At 42.7% G+C, this 26,337-nt stretch overlaps 1 protein-coding gene across 1 annotated transcript; it reads left to right on the top strand.

Moving 5' to 3' along the window:
- The first annotated feature begins 395 nt into the window (after window positions 1-395).
- On the top strand, window positions 396-13,217 carry LOC115109748 (major facilitator superfamily domain-containing protein 8-like). Its single transcript, XM_029635047.2, has 14 exons — window positions 396-561; window positions 895-975; window positions 2,521-2,706; window positions 4,959-5,021; window positions 5,263-5,382; window positions 6,059-6,138; window positions 6,564-6,662; window positions 6,948-7,170; window positions 7,336-7,409; window positions 7,760-7,973; window positions 8,272-8,394; window positions 10,755-10,885; window positions 12,485-12,581; window positions 13,126-13,217. Exons 2-14 carry the CDS (start codon window positions 900-902, stop codon window positions 13,128-13,130), a joined length of 1,491 nt encoding a protein of 496 aa, XP_029490907.2. The 5' UTR covers window positions 396-561; window positions 895-899; the 3' UTR covers window positions 13,131-13,217.
- Window positions 13,218-26,337: the final 13,120 nt, after the last annotated feature.

Raw genomic sequence — 26,337 nt, 5'->3', positions numbered from 1 at the left:
GAACAGTCTGAATATGAGTGGATATATATTTTAGGATAATATTATATAAAGCCATTGCTTTTATTATTATTCCGCCAGGGTTTCCCAAACTCGGTCCCGGGTACCCCAAGGAGTGCACGTTCTGGTTTTTAGCCCTAGCACCGAACCGCTGATTCAAATGAAGCTTGATGATTACTTGATTATTTTAATCAGCTGTGTAGTGCTACGACAAAACCAAAACGACCGAGTTTAGGCTATTATTAATAGTTATTGTAGCCATTCAGTTAAAGTGTATTCAGGTATATTATTAATATTATTCCCCCACAGAAATCTAACATATATGTTGAAAAATATGTATTTTTATTCCACACTCATCCTGACAACCGGAAGTGCGCTCGAAGAGATAAACGTTGGGATTGTAGCGTGTTGTCATTAATTTGTGTTTCCATGCTTTGGCAGACGTTCTACTGGAAGTCGTTTCTGGTTTACTTAAAATAAACTTAAACTGTAGTCGCTGCATAGTTTACACTGCACATAAAACCAACAATTTGGGAGCGGCAAATTTAAGTCATTAGTTGAAGGGTGAGTTCAAGAACTACGTATTCTGACGATGAGTCCATTGCAGTCTCGCAGATTTTATAATGCATTGGACAGTGCATCTCGAAATCACATCGTTTACACTGACTGTGTTCCAGTCGCTGGTGAACTGATGAGATGCGGATTAATATTTAATGTAAAAAAAAACAACGTATAATTAAGAATTTGTTAAACAACCAAGAACCTTGCGATGGAATTTAATTGGACGCACTGTCCTTTGGATTAATTTGCTCAGCAAGCTGCTTCCAATTGCGAACATTGATGAATAACGATAAAACTACAACAAAGTTGAATATTAACTGACACATGAAATAACAGGCACAATGGAGTTTAAACGGAAAAAAAAGATGACTTACTTCACAATTGGACTGATCTTTCTTCTAAGTGGTATGGAATATGGTAAGTATTTTTTTTGGGGGGGGGGGGCATGTGTATTGTGGTTACTCTAGCCTATGCGAACATTTTACATTTTAGATTAAAAATGCACATTCAACTGAAGCTAACATTTGCGTACCACACTGATGTGACTGTTCTTTACCCTGTCAGACGGTCAGAAAATGTAACTTATTTTCTAATGTTGCAGTTTACTGCTGTCACTGTTTGTTGACCAGGTGTAGAGGTTGAGTAATTATTTTAATGAACAGAAACATGGGGTTTTGTAAAGCCCAATTGATTTCCTAATGACTCCCTTGCATCTTTCCCAATCTTTCCACTACTTTAAACCTGCTCATTAACTCATTTATGCTCTTGGCTTCATGTCAGTTTAGCTGATTTTTACAGCACATTCCATAGTCATTGTATTGCCTAATGTTCAAATGGGAATTAATTGTTTTTAGACCTGAACAATTATTTGTCAACTGTTGCTGTACTGATTGGAAAATAACCTCCGTACAGATTCATTAAGCGCTTCTATTTTTTTGGTAGGTCATTGATAGGCCGATTTATGTTGGATGATTGTTATTATTAGCCAGGTAAAATGTAAACATGAGTTCGCAAGTAGGATGCTCTTGGGGCAGATTTAATAAACTACTGTGTGACTTGACGAGGAAATCAATGTCGTGACACAATCCTTAGTTCCGTCGGAACCAGAGTCATGTTTAAAGAGGGGGACAGGTTTCCGCAAACAATTTAAACCTTGGAATCCAGAGGAGAGGATCGGTCTCATGACGTCAGATAATCTAAACGCTATGGAAACCGCTGATGTTGTTGCCCCTGGTCACTTGTGGTTTGCACTCAGATTCAGCCAAGCTTTAGCTTCATTGTGCATGATTTCAAGTCTCTCTCACACACACACACACACACACTTCAAGTGCAAGTCAGTCAGGCCACATGTAAACGTCATCATTGACTTGCATTTCGTGAAAATGACTGTAGTTAGCCTTGCTCACAGACAGTACCGTTAACTTTGGTGTCATTTAGAAAATTCCTTGTTTTTGAGAGAAGCACTTTTGTCCATTTAAAATAACATCAAATTGAATAGAAATACAGTGTAGACATTAAAGTTGTAAATGACTATTGAAGCTGGAAATGGTGATTTTGATGGAATATCTAGAAAGAGGTACATTTAATGAAATATCTACATAGGCGTACAGACGCCCATTATCAGCAACCATCACGCTTGTGTTCCAATGGCATGTTAGCTAATCCAAGTTTATAATTAAAAGGCTTATTGATCTTTAGAAAAGCCTTTTGCAAGTATGTTATTACAGCTGGAAACTGTTGTCCTGATTAAAGAACCAGTAAAACCTGCCTTTTTTTTAGACTAGTTGAGTATCTTGAGCATCAGCATTTGTGGGTTTGATTACAGGCTCAAAATGGCCAGAAACAGCACTTCTGAAACTCGTCAGTCTATTCTTGTTCTGAGAAATGAAGGTGAGAAATTGCCAAGTGTAAATTGACGAACTAAAGGAGCAAATATTTTATTCCATGCCTCCCTCTCTCCAGCTGTGATCTTGCCCACGATATGGAGGTACCTGCAGACTCTGGGGGCAGCGCCTTACTTCCTAGGTCTGGGCCTATCGGCATTCAGTCTGTCTGGTCTCCTCTCGGGCCCTCTGTTTGGCCATTGGTCTGACAAGACTCACGCCACCAAGAAGATAATCCTGTTTGCAAACCTCTTTGAAATTGTTGGTAAGTTATTCTCTGAAATCTTACCCAGAATCCCAAATCAACCCTTAACTCCTATCCCTTAGGCACTTTTGTAGATCTGATTATTCGACAGGGTTAAGCACCATGGAGACACTTCAACCTGGGCTTCCAGAGTAATATTCTTAAGAATGATGCCGGAGGGAATGGTGTCTGTTTTAAAAGCTCCTGACCAATTGTGCAATTAACATTGTGCTAATCTTTTTGTTTTTTTGTACTTAATGTTTCCACAATCATTTCTTATGACTTAAAAGAGTCTGGACATCAGAAATAGCTATCACTAACCTTAACTTGGATGAGGACTTCCATTTCAGTAAGTCGGAGGTGAAAGACATGATTATGATCCCGGGATCTGGCCCAAATCCCGACACTTGAAGGAGACTGCGCTTTTGAGGCCGACATGCGGAATACCAGATGACTACATAGGAGAATGGATAAATCACCTCGACTCTGTTCTATTGGTGAACGTGCAATCGCTGGAGAATAAATTGGATGAGCTCTGTTTGAGACTGTCCTATGAACGTGCTCTGAACTCTAATATCCCATGTTTCTCAGTCATGGCTGAACAAGGACATGGTAAATGGAAATTCATCTTTTTTTTCTATACATCGATAGAACGGCAGCGTCAGGGAAGCTCAGGGGAGGGGCTATGTCTCATTGTTAGCAGGTGGTGTGCTATCTGTAATATTAAGGAAGTCTCGAGGTTTAGCTTGCGTGAGTTAGAATACCCCATGACAAGCTGTAGACCATTCTATTTACCTAGAGTGGTTTTAATCTTTTTTTTTTTTTTTTGGTCTATATACAACCACAAACGGATGCTGGCACGAAGACTGCACTCAACGAGCTGTGTAGTGCCGTGGGCCAACAAGAAAATGCTCACCGAGAGGTGGCACTCCTAGTGGCCGGGGACTTTAATGCAGGGAAACTGAAATCTGTTTCACCTAATTTCTACCCGTATATTACATGTGCAACTACAGGTGAAAACTTCAGAGTCAACTCTCCCTCGCGTTCCATTTGGCAAATCTGACCGTAATTCTTTCCTCCAGATTCAAAGCAGAAAGTCAAACAGGAAGTACTAATATGAAAGTGGTCCCATGAAGCTAAACTACAGGGCTGTTTGGCTAGCACAGACTGGTATGTTCTTGGATTCATCTGATGGCGTTGTTTACCACATCAGTCCACTGGCTTCATTAATAAGTTCATTGACATCGTCCCCACAATGACCGTATGTACTTATTCCAACCAGAAGCCATGGACTACAGGTTACCTCTGCACTGAGCTAAATGCTAGAGCTGCTGCTTTCAAGGAGCGGTGCTGTAATCCGGATAAGAAATCCCGCTATGCCCTCCGGACCATCAACCAGGCAAAGCATCAATACATGACTAAGATCACTGGACAGCTGTGAGCTGTCCAATGACTCAAGCATACCTGACGAGCTAAATAACTTATTCTTGCTTCGATGCTGGCAACACTAAACTATCCATGCGTGTACCAGCTGTTCTGGACAACTGTGACCACGTTCTCCACAGCCGATGTGAGTAAGACCTTTTAAACGGGTCAACATTCACAAGGCCGCAGGGCCAGGACGTGTACTCCGAGCATGCACTGACATTTTCAACTTGACCCAGTCTGTAATACCTAAATGTTTCAAGTAAACCACCATGGTCCCTGTGCCCAAGAACGCCGAAGTAACCTGTCCAGATGACTACAGCCTCATAGCACATCTGTAGCCATGAGATGCTTTGAGAGACGTGTCATGGCTCACGTCAACGCCATCATCCCAGACACCCTGGACCCACTAATTTGCATAGCGTCGTCTGTGGATCTGTATCTCTATTGCATTTGACACATGGACACAAGGGAACACGTGTTTTTAGTGGTTTAGGAGGTTTAGTTTTGACCCCAGGAGAACACTGACTTATTTGACTGTTTTACTGTGTGAGTGTGTGTTCATTGACTACAGCGCAGCGTTCAAACACCATAATGCACCACACTAACCATCAATATAGGTGGGCAGTTTTGATCAGTTTTGCCATGTAGATTACAATGAATATGATTACATGGACAGGATGGACCTGATCCTAGATCAGCATTCTGATGCTTGAAACTCATGGTCCCCGGTCGTTCTACTGTGACGTTTGTCTTTGTCCTCAAGGCAACGTCATGTGTTTTCATGTCCTCTAGTCATGTATTTAATGTCCTCTAGGTAACTTCATTTATTTCATGTTGTCCTCTAGGTAACTTCATGTATTTCATGGGCTACTCCAAATGGCTTTTGATCTCTAGCAGACTAGTGGCAGGTGAGACTACCCATATACTAATAGAGCAATGCAGTTTTGAGCTGTAAAGGACACTTAAAAAATATATATATATATGTTTTTTTAAATAGATTATTTAGATTATAGCCTAATCAAAATGTTTTGCTTGTGGCCACTCTAAGATCGACTTTTAGAAAAAAAGTTATGACCATCATTCTGAATGTCATATCTGTTTTCATGCTAACCTCCATGTTACTAATGTGTACCTGGTCTGCTCCCAAAGGTGTTGGTACAGGTGCTGGTTCGTCCATCTTCGGCTTCATGGGTCGATGCACAGCCCACGAGGACCGCTCCACCGTATTCGCATCGGTTATGGCGTGCCGACAGATTGGCCTAATGATTGGTCAGTGCTGTTTTTGTCTGCTTCCTTTGTGCCATTCATTGTAGGAGTATCGTGTTTTTGGAAACGCACGCTGTTCTGCATGCAGGCCTGGTTTTTGACAAGATGGGAGTACATAATGACTTTTTGTAGCAGGTCAGAACTTGGACAGCAGGTTAGGATAATTAACATAGCAGGTTAGGAGAATTGGGGAAGTGTTTAGGCTTATCGAAAATGCTAAACTTGTTCCTGACACAACTCAAAATATATCTAGCCACAACCAGGGCAGCCCTCCAGAACAACATTGTTTCCACTAATGCGTTTCTGCTTCATAGCATGTTGGCATTTACTCAGTTTATGGAGTTCAAGGTTCTTTTTTTTTTCTCCCAGTCCTGCTGCTATTGATCAGGGCTTGTATTCATTAAGCTCCTCAGAGTAATATCTAGGATCAGATCCACCTTGTCCATAATAATCATTCATTATGATCTAAAATACTCAACTGATCCTAGATCAACACTCCTACTCTGTATTTTGGCCTCTGCTCTCACAATGCTTTGAAATGTTTTTAATGTCTCAGGAATAAGATATTGCCATATTCTGACATGTGCAGCAGGACTATGAAAAAGACTACCTGGAATGCACCCACCTGTGTCTCTGTTAGTGTAAGGGTCTGTCTCATGATGTCCCTCATCACACACAGGTCCCGTATTGAATCTCTTCCTGAGGCTTTGTGACTTCAAGTTGGGGCCATTCGTGGTGAACAAGTACACTGCACCTGGGGTAAGATGATAACAACTAGAATCATTTCTCTTTTCACAGTATAATAGTTATATGGTAACATCATGTGTAGTAAGATACTGTGTCTTATCTATAGACTTTATTCTGTCATTTTTTTATATATTTTTAATTTTTTTATAAACCTTTATTTAACCAGGCAAGTCAGTTAAGAACAAATTCTTATTTTCAATAACGGCCTAGGGTTAACAGTGGGTTAACTGCCTGTTCAGGGAAATTGAGAAATTGAATGGTTACCTGAGACGTTATAAATGTGTATCATTTGTAAATATTCTTAGTTTGAATTGGGACTTAGGTCACAAACAAGGTAGAACTATATGAACAAACTGGCTAAATGCCCCATACGGGGATTTGAAACCTGTAAATACCGGTTGGCTGCTCTAACCGTAAGACTATATCCCTTTTCACAGCTTTTCATGTGCTTCATGTGGACCCTCCTCCAGCTGGTCGTGGTCTTCATGTTCTGGGACCTCCCTCCCCGGGAGGAGCTGGTGGCCGAGGGAGCCGGGGTGGGAGCCGGGTGGGAGCCGAGGGGCGGGAACTGTGGGAGCCGAGGGGGCCGGGGAGGGAGCTGTGGGAGGAGCCGGGGAGGGAGCTGTGGGAGGAGCCGGGAGGGAGCTGTGGGAGGAGCCGAGGGGGGAGCTGTGGGAGGAGCTGTGGGAGGAGCTGAGGGGGAGCCTGGGGGAGGGAGCTGTGGGAGGAGCCTGGGGGATGGAGGAGCCTGGGGGAGGGAGCTGTGGGAGGAGCTGAGGGGGAGCCTGGGGGAGGGAGCTGTGGGAGGAGCCTGGGGGGAGGGAGCCGTGGGGGAAGCCTGGGGGGAGGGAGCCGGGGAGGGGAAGCCCTTGCTCGGGCAACGCCCAGACATCCTGGGGTCCTACGGCTCGGTGGTGACCCCTCGCCCTCCTAGGTCAACTGCTAACCCGGTCAAGTCCAACCTGCCTCACGTCTCTCCTACCCCCTCACCCCCACTCGAAGGGGTGGTTGACTCTAGCTCTGGGAGTTTCAGTATGAGCCGAGGTGGGTGGTGATGGCTGCGTTTCTCAAGTTGGTAAAATACATTTAAATGTGTATTGATCTTGTGGGGTACCTGTCCAACTCTCCTTCCTGTCTTTCTTTCCTCCACACCATCACTCTCTGACCCTGTTTCTGTCTCTCTCCCTCTCTGTGCCTCACCTGTTTTAGAGTTCCTAAGGGAGGAGGTGGTTGTGCTGTTCACAGCTCACTTCGTCATACTGTTTAACCAGACAGCACTGGAGGTGAGCTTGCCCAACTGTCCATGTGCTCTCTTCCTCACTCACTGAAGAGCCTTTCACATACGACATTGCATAAAAGTGACGGGGGGGCAGTGTAGCAGTTAGCCAAATCACTGTCCTTAAACCAACTTTCAGTGTCCTCATGCAAACATCGTTATGCTTGGTTGTGAGGCGTTGGCTAAATGACATGCTGGACGATTACGAAGTGCTTGTTAGACTTTATAGTAATGTTTTTGAATATGCCATTGTAAATGCTATGTTTAGTGTGAGCGCTAATGACACTATTTATTCATGAAGTGTTTATGAAAAATGTGTCAGTAACGTGGCGTCCTTCTGATTTCCTACCACCTTAGACCGTCGTGACGCCGTTGACCCAGCAGTACTTTAACTTCGGGGAGTTGGAGAACAGCATCATTTACTGCATCTGTAGTGTGGAGGTGATCACAGGCTTCCTGTTTGTCCACTGGCTGTGCCGTCGTACGACCGAGAGGGTGGTGCTGGCCGTGGGCCTTATCCTCTGCCACATCTCCTGCGTCTGGTGCCTCATCTTCCTGGCCAACCCACAAGGTGAGTGAGGTTGCCCAACACGCTCTACTCAGCCGGGCCATTTTTTATTTTTAGCTAGGTCGAACAATGTTGCCTACTCAGACAAGCTATTTACCATACAGCAAATGAGAAACCTTGAAAAAGGTTATTTTACAACAAAAACATGTTTTAAAATTGCCAAAATCATTTTAATTGCAGGATTTCAGATTCAGGATACTGACTGTGACTAATGTGATGTAACAACAGTTCTAAAGTTACTCATACTTCCATTGCTAATAAAAGCCAATGGTTTAGTCCCATGTCTCCTCTTTCTCCTCAGGTAATTTCCCCTGGCAGTTAGCAGAGTTCATCATTGGGGTGTTCCTGCAGATTTCGGGGCTACCCTTTGTTGCTGTGGCCCAGGTGTGTCTCTTCTCCAAAATCACTTCGCTAAAGTCTCAAGGTAAGCAACGGCGCCCTCTAGAGGACACATTTTGGGCGTAGACGTCTGTAACTTAACTGTGTGCTCTAAACCAGTCTTTTGTTCATTTAGGCACCAATCGGAAGAGAACTAACTGAAACTGGGTGGAATCATCTAGACTTGTCCAATAAGAAAAGCTTATTTTCATTTTCCGTTGCTTTAGGGTTTGCATTGTGTACCCTAATGAACATAACCCTGGTACACCCCATTTCCGTTCTGCCCGGTTTCGTCCGTAATTCACATAAGTGGATTTTGCATCTCTCGATGGTTTATGAAAACATTGGGATGGGGTGGCCACTTTATTTCTGAACTTCAGAGTCTCCCTTTTAATAACTTGGTTATTTAGAGTAGGTTCCCTGATTTTTGTATTACTATTGATCAGTGTGATGTGAAGGGACGAGAGAACAAACAAACCTGCAGGTACTGTGCTGCCTCTGAGCAGAACAGTTACAGAGCAGCTTTGAGAACCAATGTTCTCAGGGTTGTGTTCATTAGTCACACTTTTTTTTCCTTTTCTGTTTCAAATCATTTTATGTTTTTCTATGGACCTAAAGGTCCCCGTTTTCTTAAATCTGTGCCGACCATCTGTCTGCCCTCGAGGAAACCCTAACTTTGGGGTCCACTGGACTACTATGGTTGACTTTGTGAAATAACTCATTTCACTGCACCTATCCAGTGTGCCAATTAAACTGTGTGTATATATACATATATATTTAAGTCGGCCGTTTACATACACTTAGGTTGGAGCCATTAAAACCAGTTTTTTTTCAACAACTCCACAATTTTTTTTTTTGTTAACAAACTATTGTTTTGACAAGTCTGTTAGGACATCTACAAGTAGATGTCCTAAGTAATTTTTCCAACAATTGTTTACAGACAGATTATTTAACTTCTAATTCACTGTATCACAATTCCAGTGGGTCAGAAGTTTACGTTGACTGTGCCTTTAAACAGTTGTCATGGCTTTAGATGCTTCTGATAGGCTAATTGACGTCAATTGGAGGTGTGCCTGTGAATATATTTCAAGGCCTACCTTCAAACGCAGTGCCTCTTTGCTTGACATCATGGGGAAATCAAAAGAAATCAGCCAAGACCTCAAAACAATTGTAGTCTAAACGTCTGGTTCATCCTTGGGAGCAATTTCCAAACACCTGAAAGTACCACGTTGATCTGTACAAACAATAGTACGCAAGTATAAACACATGGGACCACACAGCCGTCATAACGCTCTGGAAGGAGCCGCGTTCCGTCTTCTAGACATGAACGTACTTTGGTGCGAAAAGTGCAAATCAATCCCAGAACAACAGCAAAGGACCTTGTGAAGATGCTGGAGGAAACGGGTACAAAAGTATCTATATCCACAGTAAAACGAGTCCTATACCAACACAACCTGAAATGCCGCTCAGCAAGGAAGACGCCACTGCTCCAAAACCGGCATAAAAAAAAAGACAAATTACGTTTTGCAACTGCACATAGGGACAAAGATCGTACTTTGGTCTGATGGAACAAAACTAGAACTGTTTCGCTATAATGACCATCGTTATGTTTGCAGGAAAAAGGGGGAGGCTTGCAAGCTAAAGAACACCATCCCAACTGTGATGCACAGGGGTGGCAGCATCATGTTGTGGAGGTGCTTTGCTGGAGGGGGCACTTGCCCTTAACAAAATAGGTGGCATCATGTAGAGAAGTTGCTTAAATATATATCCACAATATCTCAAGACATCAGTCAGGAAGTTAAAGCTTGGTCGCAAATGGGTCTTCCAAATGGACAATGACCCCAAGCATACTTCCAAAGTTGTGGCAAAATGACTTAAGGACAATAAAGTCAAGGTATTGGCGTGGCCATCAAAGCCTTGACCTCAATACTAAAGAAAATTTGCGGGCAGAACTGAAAGCGTGTGCGAGCAAGGAGGCCTACAAACCTGACTCAGTTACACCAGCTCTGTCAGGAGGAATGGCCCAGAATTCACCCAACTTATTGTGGGAAGCTTGTGGAAGGCTACCTGACACGTTTGACCCAAGAGAAAGAATACTCAGTTAATATTTCGTAGTATAAACTTATGACCCACTGGGAATGTGATGAAAAATCAAATCTTAAATAAATAATTCACTATTATTCTGACATTTCACATTCTTAAAATAAAGTGGTGATCCTAACTGACCTAAGACGGGGCATTTTTACTAGAATTAAATGTCAGGAATCGTGAAACTGAGTTTAAATATTTTTGGCTAAGGTGTATGTTAACTTCCGACTTCAACTGTACGTAATTTATTTCTGAACCCCAGGTATTGTCTCCTTGTGTTATTTGTCAGTAACTGTCTGCCTGTCCCTCTCTCTCCAGGGTTGAGCCAGGGGGTGCGTCGCTCTGTGGGGGGTCTGGCCACTATCTTGGGCCCCCTATGGGGGGGTGGTTTGACGGGACACATGTACATCATGCTGGGTTTGATGATGGCTCTACTGGCCCTGTTCGCTGTGAGTTCACTGTCTTGTAAAATAGATTTCATTTAATTGAGAATAACCCATGTAAGTTAATGTACCTTATAACATATCAAATGATAGATAAAGCGGTGTAGACTAACAGTGAAATGCTTACAGGTCCTTCCCAACAATATAGAGAAATAGAATCGTAACGAGGAATAAATATACAATGATTAACGATAACTTGGTTTAGAGACGTAGCTGTATGTTCGAGAGGTTGACCCGATTTCATTGGAATGGCCCGTTTAAAAAATTAGGGCTGATTTCAAGTTTCATAACAATCGGTAAATCGGTGTTTTTGGACGCCGACTATGGCCGATTACGTTGCAGTCCACCAGGAGACTGCGTGGCTGTCTGACTACCTGTTATGCGAGTGCATCGAGGATGAAGACCATTTCTTCTTAACAGAGACCGTAAATAATTTGCCAGAATTTTACATAATTATGACATACATTTACATTTACATTTAAGTCATTTAGCAGACGCTCTTATCCAGAGCGACTTACATAACATTGAAGGTTGTGCAATGTAACAGCAATATTTAGACTGATGGATGCCACCCGTTAGGTTAAATACGGAAGGGTAGCCTAGTGGTTAGAGCGTTGGACTAGTAACCGGAAGGTTGCGAGTTCAAACCCCCGAGCTGACAAGGTACAAATCTGTCATTCTGCCCCTGAACAGGCAGTTAACCCACTGTTCCTAGGCCATCATTGAAAATAAGAATTTGTTCTTAACTGACTTGCCTGGTTAAATAAAGATAAAATAAAATTTAAAAAATTCACTGAAAGAATAAACGTTTTGTTTTTGAAATTATAGTTTTTGGATTTGACCATATTAATGACCTAAGGCTCATATTTCTGTTATTATATTCTAATTAAGTCTATTTTGATGGAGCAGTCTGACTGAGTGGTGGTAGGCCACAGCAGGCTCGTAAGCATTCATTCAAACAGCACTTTCGTGCATTTGCCAGCAGCTCTTCGCTGTGCTTCAAGCATTGCGCTGTTTGACTTCAAGCCTATCAACTTCTGAGATTAGGCTGGCAATACTAAACGACCTTATAGAACATCCAATAGTCAAAGGTATATGAAATACAAATGGTATAGAGAAATAGTCCTATAATGACTACAACCTAAAACTTCTTACCTGGGAATATTGAAGACTTATGTTAAAAGGAACCACCAGCTTTCATATATTCTGAGCAAGGAACTTAAACGTTAGCTTTTTTTACATGGCACATATTGCACTTTTACTTAACTTTGTTTTTGCATTATTTAAACCAAATTGAACATGTTTCATTATTTGAGACTAAATAGATATTATAGATGTGTTCATTCAGTATTGTAATTGTCATGATTTTATATATATTCAAGGGGTCTGAATGCACGAGTAGAACATAGTAGGAGTAGAACATAGAGGTCAACCGATTTTATAATTTTTCATTCTCCAATATAGATTGGAGGACAAAAAAAAGCCTATTGGATTATATATATGGAGAATATATCTAACGCATTTGGTTGGCTTACCTCAAATAGTTTATTTTTGGTTTCTGATGTGAATAATAAGTTTTGTACCATTGAACCTTTTCTCTATCAGATCATGTTCTCCTTCTCCTATCCCCGTCTGGTGGCTCCCACTGTGGTGGACCATGCAGAATGCTTGGAGGAGTGTGACAAATGCGGGGGTTTGCGAGGTACGTCTCAATTTACAAAATAATATAGCAGATGCTTTTATCCAAAGGGATGTTTTTTTTTTTTTTTTTGTATGTAGGGCATCTCTCTTTATGCCACTCCCATATGGAAGTGACGTTGTTCTAGCAGGCTTGGAGAACTAACGTAGCGGGTTTGGAGACTGACGTTAAGGTTAGTGAAATGCTCTAGCCTGCTACAACAATCACTTTCTATCGAAATGGCGTGAAGTGTCCCTAGTCCTGTGAATCAAACTCCAGCGCCATGCGCGACAGAGCACCACGAATGTTCTTGAAACCGTAGAAGTTGGTGCGTGGTCCCGAATGAAGCAATTCAATGCATTGTAGAGGGTCTAGTTATTTCATGCATATTTATTAATTTGTGAGGAAATGAGTGGAACAAATGTTTCAGCTGTTGGGCCATGTCAGAGCTTGTCTATTTACATGTATACATTTCATCCAAACAAATGCTACACTATAAAATGTACTTAAAAATATATATATTCACTTTGGCACGGTATTTCAAATGTGTTTTCTCTTTCTCTGCAAGTGTGAAGCGAGTGTCTCTTCCTACCCTGAATTCATCTCAGGACATGTGCTTCCTCAATCTCTGAAGACTCACATACGTTGCGCACACACACCGTACAAGATGACTGTAGAGCCTGTACTAGATGAATGTACTTCTGCAAATATAGTATCAAAATGGAAACTAAATACTTTGGAATTAGGTGTAATGTACAAACATTTTATAAAGGTGTTGGTTATGCACAAAACATCACAACTTCGTAAAAGTGTTTCTGATTTTTATAGCTCATAACCTAATCACATTTCACATGATTGTACCACTGACTGAAATACTTCGAAACACTGACTCCGACAAAGATTTTATAGGAAATAAACAGATCAGCTTTTTATTTTTTGTGTCGAGACAAATGGTCAAAACATTAATACCTCACCCCCACACACTGCCCAGCGTTTTCAGCTGACTGAAATGTATGAATGCATTTTTGGTTTTGTTTGATGGCTGAATATGATTATGAAATGCAGTGCCCTTTTCAAACACTGGTGGGGGCCCTTATCCTTTTTTTCCCTTTACTGTGGTGTTACTGAAGACTGTGTGGCAGAGCCTCCAGTAGATAGCTATCCTGGTCCCAGATCCATTTGTGGTCTTGACGACGCCATTGCTGTCGACGTTAAGCCAAACTGTTTACAGTGACAAGGAGTTGGCTCGATGGCACAAACAGACTGGCACTCTGGCAACAAAATAGCCCAAGAGAACATGTTTATGAAAATCACACTTTTCCACAGAATGAGGGCAAGGGGAAATACTAGATCACTACTGACTGTAGAGTCATGTTTAAGTTATACTGTTCTGGAAGTCTTGTGACATGGCTGTAAAGATGAATATGGCTCAATGTAAATCCACTATTTTTGCACTTGAGGTATTATATTTTGGTCAGCAAAACCTGTTCTATAACCACTTAGTTAATGAATTTGTCTTCCCTTTGAGTATAGCTGTTTATCCAGTGGTGTCTCAATTTGTAAAGGAAATGCTAATTGTTATAGTTAACATTTTATCTTTCTATTCAAGACATTTTTCAGTACTCTTTGGATACTTTTAAGTTGCATATGATTTGAACACACATTTCCTCATAGCTTGTTGTCATGGTCCCTAATGTGTTGTACTATTTTTGTGGTTAATAAGAAGTCTAAAACGTAGATGAAATATTTGTTTGAAAGCTATTTGAATAATGTTCTAGTACATTATTACCTACCATTGCTAAACAAGTTTGCCATGTGTTCAATCAAAATGAAAACGGTACACTAGTTTCTGCAACACTACTGTGTACATGTACAAACAGCCCAGCCTGGTACAACAGTATATTGTGTGTTTTTGACCATTTTACAATGAAATGTCATTAATAATAAAAATAAAGTTTTGCCAGTGTTTAAAGTGTACTTCAAATTGGTGTATTAGTGACATATATGCACCGTTTAGAAAGTTTGTAAATAAACGCCCGATTGCGATGGTAATTTCAAAAAGAATAATTCCAGGGTGAGAGGAGACTCATCTCAGGTAAGGGGGCGTACTATAATTTATGTCCTGTAAAACCGGAGTGGTTTAGCCACAATTTTGAGGTTAAAACTAATGCATATTTAAAATGCCAACATGTAATTACAGAAACTAACAATTAACGTTAGTTCATAAAGGCATTGTTACGTAACATTTAACTGCCATGTAAATATGTCGGTGTTGGGCCACATTGGAAAGTGGACAAAATGTGAGCTGTATTTATTAGACTTGACTTTAATATTAATTGCCACGTTACGCACTTTTAAATGTTTATCAGAAATTAGAAGCTCTACATATGATACGCAAATATCAGATTTGTTTAGACTAGCCCTTGTCTGCTAATGACAATGTCTTCACTAAAAAAATAACTGTTGGTCATAAAATCGTAAGGCAAGGCACTGTTTCACTTTCTTTGAAATATATTAGTTCAAGGAATATAACCTCCCGTCTGTTTAACTCCAATCCAATGTTAAAAATTACAGAGCTCTTACAAATAACTGATTCACGTTTGTTAAAGCGATGAAAAAACCACGTTTTTATTTTTTTATCCGTTATGAACTCTGAATGAATTTCAAATTGAGCTATTGAAAATATAATAAACTGACAGATTCGACAGCGCTCTTGAGTTCTAACTAAAACACATTCAGAAAGCAAAGTCCTGTTCTGTACCATATACATTTCTCAATGAATCTACCTGCTATAACTACTAATAAGCACACCCTTTTGAGGGAAAATAATTCAAGTAAATTAGTTTTGTTTGGTCCAGCTTTTTTGAAATGTGGTGGGAATAAAGTTAACACTTCAGGGGATATAAAAATCTACATTCAAATGTTTTAAGATTGCTCACAATGATTTTTGTTTTTTGCTGCTTACGTACTACCGGTATTCACTAAACGTCTATATGACATGCCTTAATGGGATTGTGCGGTGTAGTTTAGTGATAGCTAGTGAAGTAATATTTTATTACCGTACTTTTTTCTTTTTTTTTTACTAAAATTGCGGAATGTTCTCGAAGTCATTAATTGTATGGATTAATGTGGTCTTTGCCGCAAGAAGAAACATGCTGTATTTTTTAACTATATATTGTTTTAGGTTAGTGGACCACACCTTTTAAAGTAACTAAAGCAATTTATTTTAGGCCGTGTTTTGATACAGGATTTTATTACAATTTTAATTTAACCTTTAACCCATTAAGTCAGGAACAAATTCTTAGTTACAATGACGGCCTACTCCCGCCAAACCCTGGTGACGCTGGGCCAATTGTGCGCCAACCTATAGGACTCCTAATCACGGCCGGTTGTGATACAGCCTGGATTTGAACATGGGTTTCTAGTGACGAATTTAGCACTGCGATGCAGTGCCTTAGACCGCTCCGTCACTCATCAAAACGATCTTCATTAATAATTTGTCATTGCAATTTTTTAATAGTTTACTTTGTATTTTTCTCTTATAGTGGTGTAAGGGCTATCTGCAGTTCGATCAATAAACCACCCTGGCACTTTTTTGGGGTAAACAGCTGAGGGCTCCTGTAAGTGGCAATGAATGGATAGGAATGACAAACATTTGAAATGGATGGGGCTGGAGAAATGTAACCACTCAAATTAATTGACAGAACTATTGATACAAACACTAAAAATCCATGATATTAAAATTGTAGTTTTAACAATGTTTTGAGGTTATACAGTGTTTTCTTGCAATTACATTGTTTACAAAGGAGTAAAACAGGCTTATGTTTTGGGGGTTCTGATGGGGGTACGTACGACAGATGAACTAAACTCATGAGGCATCTAAGTTGTATTCTTCAATAATTAATTGGTATATATCCTTTAATTGAATCAAAGATAACCTAATAATAATAATAATAATCAAAGGCGTAACACAATGTCCTGATCAAAATTATCACAAAAACACAAGACATCTAAAATAATATTTTAGCAAGATAACTTACTGTATGCTTATGGACAGTCATTGTCCTTACACAGTCTGTATTTCTAATGGAATTACACAGCCTTTGTCATTTCTAATGAGTACCAGTACTGTGGTAATAAAACTGGATTTTTTTGTAGGAGAATTTAGAACTTTTCACATCTATCTAGTCATTCGTTTGTCGTTATCCCCACATTAATTTGAAGGTGAGTAGAGTTTTGGAAGTTGGCCCACGTGTTGGGTACCGCCGAGTACCACACCGCACCAGAAGGGGTCGCTATGGCCCGTGCGATTCCCACGACATTGGTCGAGCCAATGGCCCACTGAGAGGTGGCCTGAGCTAATAACGCCAAGGGAGCGGGGGGGTGCCCGTTCCTGAAGGCTAGACCCCCTTGTCTTCAGCGTGGCACTACGCCGAAGAGGGGCGGAGACACTGTGGTTGCCCTCTTGTTGAACCCTTTTCCACGCCGGGAGGTAACCAGGGGGATAGAGCGATGGAAATATGGCACGGGGCGAATCACGTTGTAGTGTTGTACTACTAGACCAACCCGGGCTAGCTCCGCCCGCGGGAGCAGTCTGACCGAACAGTGACCCGCCTATTCGAGGTCAGAAGTTTAGAAAACGTGTCAACTGAGGCAATAGTTGGTGGGTTAGTTCCGTCATCCCATTACTCCTGCAAAAAAAAAAAACAGAATTTAAAAATAAAAAATCGGCTTAAGAGATGTAAACAGCAGGGAACTGCAGCACAGTGCAGTCTATGATACTGGAAGTGTGAACTTTGGGTGAACTCTGAGCTTTATTTTCCAACGGGGAGGGCAATGGGGCGGGATGGTGCCCAAATATACAGCAGGATGAGAGAAGGGGTAGACTTAATTTTTTTGCAGGCTCATCCCCCCGGGAATGACCGAAGATTGACCGAGTCAGGTGGGGTTGGTGTGATGCGGAGTAAGCCAGGACTGTTAAAGATGTGCTGGATGGAACCATGTTCTACCTATAGAGCCTTTTATTGGTAATAGGAGCCATGCTCTGCCTATACAGTTCCTTCAGGAAAGTATTAAGACCCCTGGACTTTTCTACATTTTGTTACGTTACAGCCTTATTCTAAATGTCTTTTTTTTTTTACTTTAAAAACTCATTAATCTACACACAATACCCTATGACAACAAAGCATTTTCTGAAAATGTGTGAAAAATACAAAACGGAAATATATTTACGTAAGTATTCAGACCCTTTACTCAGTCCTTTGTTGAAGCATATTTGGCAGCGATTCCATTCTTCTCTGCAGATCCCCTCAAGCTCTGTCAGGTTTGATGGGGAGCGTCACAAAACAGCTATTTTCAGGTCTCCAGAGATGTTTTATCGAGGTTCAAGTCTGGGCTCTGGCTGGGCCTCTCAAGGACATTGAGACTTGTCTCGAAGCCACTCCTGCATTGTCTTGATTATGTGCTTAGGGTCGTTGTCCTGTTAGAAGGTTAACCTCCGCCCCAGTCTGAGGTCCTGAGTGCTCTGGAGAAGGCTTTCATCAAGGACCTCTCTGTACTTCGCTCCATTCATCTTTCCCTCGATCCTGACTAGTCTCCCAGTCCATGCCACTGAAAAACATCCCCACAGCATGATTCTGCCACCACCATGCTTCACCATAGGGATGATGCCAGGTTTCCTCCAGATGTTATGCTTGGCATTCAGGCCAAAGAGTTCAATCTTGATTTTATCAGACCAGAGATTCTTGTTTCTCATGGTCTGAGAGTCTTATGGTGCATTTTGGCAAAGTCCAAGCGGGCTGTCATCTGCCTTCCGTCTGGTCATTATACCATAAAGGCCTGATTGGTGGAGGGCTGCAGAGATGGTTGTCCTCCGTGACCAAGTCCCGTCTCCCCCGATTGCTCTGTTTGGCTGTGCGGCCCGCTCTTGGAAGAGTCTTGGTGGTAATACATTTCTACCATTTAAGAATGATGGATGCTATTCTGTTCTTGGGGACCTTCAATGCTGCAGAAATGTTTTGGTACCCTTCCCCAGATCTGTGCCTCAGCACAATCCTGAATCGGAGCTCTACGGACAATTCCTTCGACCTCATGGCTTGATTTTTGCTCTGACGTGCACTGTCAACTGTGGGACCTTATATATTCAAGTGTGCGTTTTTCCAAATAATTTCCAATACAATTTCATTTACCACAGGTGGACTCAAATCAAGTTGTAGAAACATCTCAAGGATCATCAATGGAACCAAGATGCACCTGAGCTCAATTTCGGGTCTCTGAGCAAAGTCTGAATATTTATGTAAATAAGGGATTTCTGATTCTGATGAGTTTTCGTTTTTGTCATTATGGGGTAGTGTGTGTAGATTTGATGAGGATTTTATTTTATTTAATCCATTTTAGAAAAAGGCTGTAAAGTAACAAAGTGTGGAAAAGAAGTCAAGGGGTCTGAATACTTTCCGAAAGCACTGTAGAACCTTTTAATTGGTAATTGGAGCCTTGAGTATCACCATAACCCTAAATTTCTACATCTGCCTACCTATATAACTCACTATTATCACCATAACGCTCCATTTCTACCAGAAGGGGTCGATATGGCCCATGAGATTCCACCGATGCTGACCAAGCCGACGGCCCACAGAGGTGGCTTGAGCTAATAATGCCAAGGGAGGGAGGATGGGGGTGCCCATTCCTGAAGACCAGACCCTCTCGTCTACAGCGTGGCACGTCGCCGAAAAGGGCGGAGCCACTGTGGTTGCCCTCTTGTTGAACCCTTTTCCACGCCGGGGGGTAACAGTGGGATAGAGGGATGGACTTATGGCACGGGGCGAATCACGTTGTAGTGTTGTACTACTAGATCAACCCGGGTTAACTCTGACCGCGGGAGCAGTCTGACCGAACAGTGACCCACCCGATCAGGGTCAGAAGTTTAGAAAATGTGTCGACTGAGGCAGTAGTTGGTGGGTTAGTTCCGTCACCCTATTCCCCCCCGCAAATGTTTCTTTAAAAAAAATTGTGTTAAGAGACTTAAACAGAAGGCAATTGCAGCACTGGGAAGTCTATGATACTGGAAGTGTGAACTTTGGGTGAACTCTGAGCTTCATTTTCCAACGGGGAGGGCAATGGGGCAGGTTGGGGTCGGTGGCAGGGCATCTGGGAGGGGGGGCCCAAATATGCAGAAAGATGAGAGGAGGGAAGTGCTAGATTTTATTTTTTGAAAGCTCATCCCCGGGGAATGACCGAATTAGGTGAGGTTGGTGTGGTGCGGGGTAAGCCAGGACTGTTAAAGATGTGCTGCTGTGACCGTGCAGCCTAGCATAGTGTTGTTGTGGTCGAGCAGCACAGGATGGAGCCACGTTCTACCTATAGAGCCTTTTATCGGTAATAGGAGCCATGTTACACTCCATGTGTAACTCTGTGTTGTCTGTTCACACTGCTATGCTTTATCTTGGCCAGGTCGCAGTTGCAAATGAGAACTTGTTCTCAACTAGCCTACCTGGTTAAATAAAGGTGTTCTCAACTAGCCTACCTGGTTAAATAAAGGTGTTCTCAACTAGCCTACCTGGTTAAATAAAGGTGTTCTCAACTAGCCTACCTGGTTAAATAAAGGTGTTCTCAACTAGCCTACCTGGTTAAATAAAGGTGTTCTCAACTAGCCTACCTGGTTAAATAAAGGTGTTCTCAACTAGCCTACCTGGTTAAATAAAGGTGTTCTCAACTAGCCTACCTGGTTAAATAAAGGTGTTCTCAACTAGCCTACCTGGTTAAATAAAGGTGTTCTCAACTAGCCTACCTGGTTAAATAAAGGTGTTCTCAACTAGCCTACCTGGTTAAATAAAGGTGTTCTCAACTAGCCTACCTGGTTAAATAAAGGTGTTCTCAACTAGCCTACCTGGTTAAATAAAGGTGTTCTCAACTAGCCTACCTGGTTAAATAAAGGTGTTCTCAACTAGCCTACCTGGTTAAATAAAGGTGTTCTCAACTAGCCTACCTGGTTAAATAAAGGTGTTCTCAACTAGCCTACCTGGTTAAATAAAGGTGTTCTCAACTAGCCTACCTGGTTAAATAAAGGTGAAATAAAATAAAATAAAAAAAAATAAAAAAAATGTTCTGCCTATACAGTGCCCCTCAGGAAAGTATTCATACCCCTTGACTTTTCCACATTTAATTACATCACAGCCTTATTCTAAAAGGGATTCAATTGTTTTTTTCCCCTCATTAATCAACACACAATTCCCCATAATGACACAACCATTATTTTTTATATATTTAGCAAATAAATAAAAAAATACTAAACTGAAATATCACATTTACATAAGTATTCAGACCCTTTATTCAGTACTTTGTTGAAGCACCTTTGGCAGCGATAACAGCATTGAGCCTTCTTGGGTATGATGTTACAAGCTTGACACACCTTTATTTGAGGAGTTTATCCCATTCTTCGCTGCAGATCCACTCAAGCTCTGTCAGATTGGATGGGGAGCGTTGGTGTACAGCTATTTTCAGGTCTCTCCAGAGATGTTTGATTGGGTTCAAGTCTGGGCTCTGGCTGGGCCACTCTTTGGCATTCAGAGACTTGTCCCGAAGCCACTCCTGCGATGTCTTGGCTAAGTGCTTAGGGTCATTGTACTGTTGAAAGGTGAACCTTCGCCCCAGTCTGAGGTCCTGAGCGCTCTGGAGAAGGTTTTAATCAAGGATCTCCCTGTACTTCGCTCCATTCATCTTTCCCTAGATTCTGGCTCGTCTCCCAGTCCCTGTCCCTGAAAAGCTTCCCCACAGAATGATGCTGCCACCACCATGATTCACCGTAGGGATGGTGCCAGGTTTCCTCCAGACATGACGCTTCGCATTCAAGCCAAAGAGTTCAATCTTGGTTTCATCAGACTACCCCAGATTTGGTAGGCCGTCATTGTAAATCTGAATTTGTTGTGGCAGCTTCATTAAATAGTACCCGCAAAACACCAGTCTCAACGTCAACAGGGAAGAGGAGACTCCGGGATGCTGGCCTTCTAGGGAGAGTTTCTCCGTACAGTGTCTGTGTTCTTTGGCCCATCTTAATCTTTTCTTTTTATTGGCCAGTCTGAGATATGGGTTTTTCTTTGCAACTCTGCCTAGAAGGTCAACATCCGTTGTACGAGATATTCAGTTTCTTGGCAATTTCTCGCATGGAATAGCCTTCATATCTCAGAACAAGAATAGACTGACGAGTTTCAGAATTTTTTTTATTTGTTTCTGGCCATTTTGAGCCTGTAATCGAACTCACAAATGCTGATGCTCCAGATAGTCAACTAGTCCAAAAAAGGCCAGTTTTATTGCTTCTTTAATCAGCACAACAGTTTTCAGCCGTGCTAACATACTTGCAAAAAGGGTTTTCTAATGATCAGTTAGCCTTTTAAAATGATAAACTTGGATTAGCTAACACAACGTGCCATTGGAACACAGGAGTGATGGTTGCTGATAATGGGCGTCTGTACGCCTATGTAGATATTTCATTAAAAATCATCCATTTCCAGATACAAGTCATTTAGAAAATCAACAGTGTCTACACTGTATTTCTGATCAATTTGATGTTATTTTAATGCACATAAAATGTGTTTTCCTTTAAAAAACAAGGACATTTCTAAGTAACCCCAAACCTTTGAACGGTAGTGTATATAACTAACTATTATCACCATAACACTTCATTTCTACATCTCTCTACCTATATAACTCACTATTATCACCATAACACTTCATTTCTACATCTCTCTACCTATATAACTCACTATTATCACCATGACACTTCATTTCTACATCTCTCTACCTATATAACTCACTATTATCACCATAACACTTCATTTCTACATCTCTCTACCTATATAACTCACTATTATCACCATAACACGCTATTTCTACATCTCTCTACCTATATAACTCACTATTATCACCATGACACTTCATTTCTACATCTCTCTACCTATATAACTCACTATTATCACCATAAAACGCTATTTCTACATCTCTCTACCTATATAACTCACTATTATCACCATGACACTTCATTTCTACATCTCTCTACCTATATAACTCACTATTATCACCATAAAACGCTATTTCTACATCTCTCTACCTATATAACTCACTATTATCACCATAAAACGCTATTTCTACATCTCTCTACCTATATAACTCACTATTATCACCATGACACTTCATTTCTACATCTCTCTACCTATATAACTCACTATTATCACCATAAAACGCTATTTCTACATCTCTCTACCTATATAACTCACTATTATCACCATGACACTTCATTTCTACATCTCTCTACCTATATAACTCACTATTATCACCATAAAACGCTATTTCTACATCTCTCTACCTATATAACTCACTATTATCACCATGACACTTCATTTCTACATCTCTCTACCTATATAACTCACTATTATCACCATAACACTTCATTTCTACATCTCTCTACCTATATAACTCACTATTATCACCATAACACTTCATTTCTACATCTCTCTACTAATATAACTCACTATTATCACCATAAAACGCTATTTCTACATCTCTCTACCTATATAACTCACTATTATCACCATAAAACGCTATTTCTACATCTCTCTACCTATATAACTCACTATTATCACCATAAAACGCTATTTCTAGAGTGAAATGTGAATTCATGTCACATTCAGTAGATAGTTGAACATTTTTAGGATTAAAAGTTTGAAAAACACAATTCCGATTCTATAGTTGTTCATGTTGATTTCGACTCTTGCCATGCCCTTATGTTGTGAAATTGCCCCCCGGGTGATGTTTGACATTTGAACTGATCTTGACATCCTTTTGGCCTGTCAGTAAAGTACAACAGTCGAGTGTTTTTTTCCAACTGGATGGTTGATCGTGTCCACACTCCGTAGCCCACGCAGCAGCAGACACCCAGGGCTGTATTCCACCCATAGCTGTCCACAGCTCGTACAGATGGCCCTGTCTTTTCAGATGGGGTCACGGTTGAGTACTCTCAACAGTATGACATGTTTCCTTAAATAACACATCTCTTCCATCCTGCCTCCTGTATATCACTTAACCAGCCCCCCTTAACACTCTCCACCTAGATAACCCCAGCTCCCCTTAACACTCTCCACATAGATGACCCCAGCTCCACCTAACCGTCCCCCCCATTCTCCACATAGATGACCCCAGCTCCACCTAACTGTCCCCCCCATTCTCCACATAGATGACCCCAGCTCCACCTAACCGTCCCCCCATTCTCCACATAGATGACCCCAGCTCCACCTAACTGTCCCCCATTCTCCACATAGATGACCCCAGCTCCCCTTAACACTCTCCACATAGATGACCCCAGCTCCCCTTAACACTCTCCACATAGATGACCCCAGCTCCACCTAACCGTCCCCCCATTCTCCACATAGATGACCCCAGCTCCACCTAACCGTCCCCCCATTCTTCACATAGATGACCCCAGCTCCACCTAACCGTCCCCCCATTCTCCACATAGATGACCCCAGCTCCACCTAACCGTCCCCCATTCTCCACATAGATGACCCCAGCTCCACCTAACCGTCCCCCATTCTCCACATAGATGACCCCAGCTCCACCTAACTGTCCCCCCATTCTCCACATAGATGACCCCAGCTCCCCTTAACACTCTCCACATAGATGACCCCAGCTCCCCTTAACACTCTCCACATAGATGACCCCAGCTCCATTCTCCACATAGATGACCCCAGCTCCACCTAACCGTCCCCCCATTCTCCACATAGATGACCCCAGCTCCACCTAACTCTCCCCCATTCTCCACATAGATGACCCCAGCTCCACCTAACCGTCCCCCCATTCTCCACATAGATGACCCCAGCTCCACCTAACTGTCCCCCCATTCTCCACATAGATGACCCCAGCTCCACACTAACCCCAGCTCCACCTAACCGTCCCCCATTCTCCACATAGATGACCCCAGCTCCACCTAACCGTCTTCTCCACATAGATGACCCCAGCTCCATTCTCCACATAGATGACCCCAGTCCCCCCCATTCTCCACATAGATGACCCCAGCCCACCTAACCGTCCCCCCATTCTCCACATAGATGACCCCAGCTCCACCTAACCGTCCCCCCATTCTCCACATAGATGACCCCGGCTCCACCTAACTGTCCCCCATTCTCCACATAGATGACCCCAGCTCCACCTAACTGTCCCCCCCATTCTCCACATAGATGACCCCCAGCTTCCACCCCCAGCTAACTGTCCCCCCATTCTCCACATAGATGACCCCAGCTCCCCTTAACATCTCCACATAGATGACCCCAGCTCCCCTAACACTCTCCACATAGATGACCCCAGCTCCACCTAACCGTCCCCCATTCTCCACATAGATGACCCCAGCTCCACCTAACCGTCCCCCCATTCTCCACATAGATGACCCCAGCTCCACCTAACTGTCCCCCCATTCTCCACATAGATGACCCCAGCTCCACCTAACCGTCCCCCATTCTCCATAGATGACCCCAGCTCCACCTAACCGTCCCCCCATTCTCCACATAGATGATGACCCCAGATGACCCCAGCTCCACCTAACCGTCCCCCCCATTCTCCACATAGATGACCCCAGCTCCACCTAACTGTCCCCCATTCTCCACATAGATGACCCCAGCTCCCCTTAACACTCCACATAGATGACCCCAGCTCCCCTTAACACTACATAGATGACCCCAGCTCCACCTAACCGTCCCCCCATTCTCCACATAGATGACCCCAGCTCCACCTAACCGTCCCCCATTCTCCACATAGATGACCCCAGCTCCACCTAACCGTCCCCCCATTCTCCACATAGATGACCCCAGCTCCACCTAACCGTCCCCCATTCTCCACATAGATGACCCCAGCTCCACCTAACCGTCCCCCCATTCTCCACATAGATGACCCCAGCTCCACCTAACCGTCCCCCATTCTCCACATAGATGACCCCGGCTCCACCTAACTGTCCCCCCCATTCTCCACATAGATGACCCCAGCTCCACCTAACTGTCCCCCCATTCTCCACATAGATGACCCCAGCTCCACCTAACCGTCCCCCATTCTCCACATAGATGACCCCAGCTCCACCTAACTGTCCCCCATTCTCCACATAGATGACCCCAGCTCCCCTTAACACTCTCCACATAGATGACCCCAGCTCCCCTTAACACTCTCCACATAGATGACCCCAGCTCCACCTAACCGTCCCCCCATTCTCCACATAGATGACCCCAGCTCCACCTAACCGTCCCCCATTCTCCACATAGATGACCCCAGCTCCACCTAACTGTCCCCCCATTCTCCACATAGATGACCCCAGCTCCACCTAACCGTCCCCCATTCTCCACATAGATGACCCCAGCTCCACCTAACCGTCCCCCCATTCTCCACATAGATGACCCCAGCTCCACCTAACGGTCCCCCATTCTCCACATAGATGACCCCAGCTCCACCTAACCGTCCCCCCATTCTCCACATAGATGACCCCAGCTCCACCTAACTGTCCCCCCCATTCTCCACATAGATGACCCCAGCATCCCAACAGGTGGTGTTTTGCCAAAACTCTGCCGCCACATGGAGGATCACACACTCTACCACAAACAATAGCAGAGGGGAAAGGGCTCAGTTATGTCACTCTCCTCCCCCTCCTCCTTTTTTCAGAAAAACAACAATATAATGTTCTTCAGTACAGTGTGTCTACAACCAACGCCTCACACCACCTCCACCCCATCACACCATCCTGCACTAATCTCAT

This window comes from Oncorhynchus nerka, linkage group LG25 (genome assembly GCF_034236695.1).
Source record: "Oncorhynchus nerka isolate Pitt River linkage group LG25, Oner_Uvic_2.0, whole genome shotgun sequence".
NCBI classification, from domain to species: domain Eukaryota; kingdom Metazoa; phylum Chordata; class Actinopteri; order Salmoniformes; family Salmonidae; genus Oncorhynchus; species Oncorhynchus nerka.
This window is presented reverse-complemented; position numbering and strand designations above follow the sequence as displayed.

What these genes read in the sequence shown, in the direction of transcription:
- LOC115109748 (XM_029635047.2), top strand. Translation starts at nt 900, where the DNA reads ATGGAGTTTAAACGGAAAAAAAAGATGACTTACTTCACAATTGGACTG. An exon ending in ACAAGTACACTGCACCTGGG is followed by an intron (nt 6,139 to 6,563) that starts GTAAGATGATAA and finishes CCCTTTTCACAG; the next exon opens with CTTTTCATGTGCTTCATGTG. An exon ending in CACTTCGCTAAAGTCTCAAG is followed by an intron (nt 8,395 to 10,754) that starts GTAAGCAACGGC and finishes CTCTCTCTCCAG; the next exon opens with GGTTGAGCCAGGGGGTGCGT.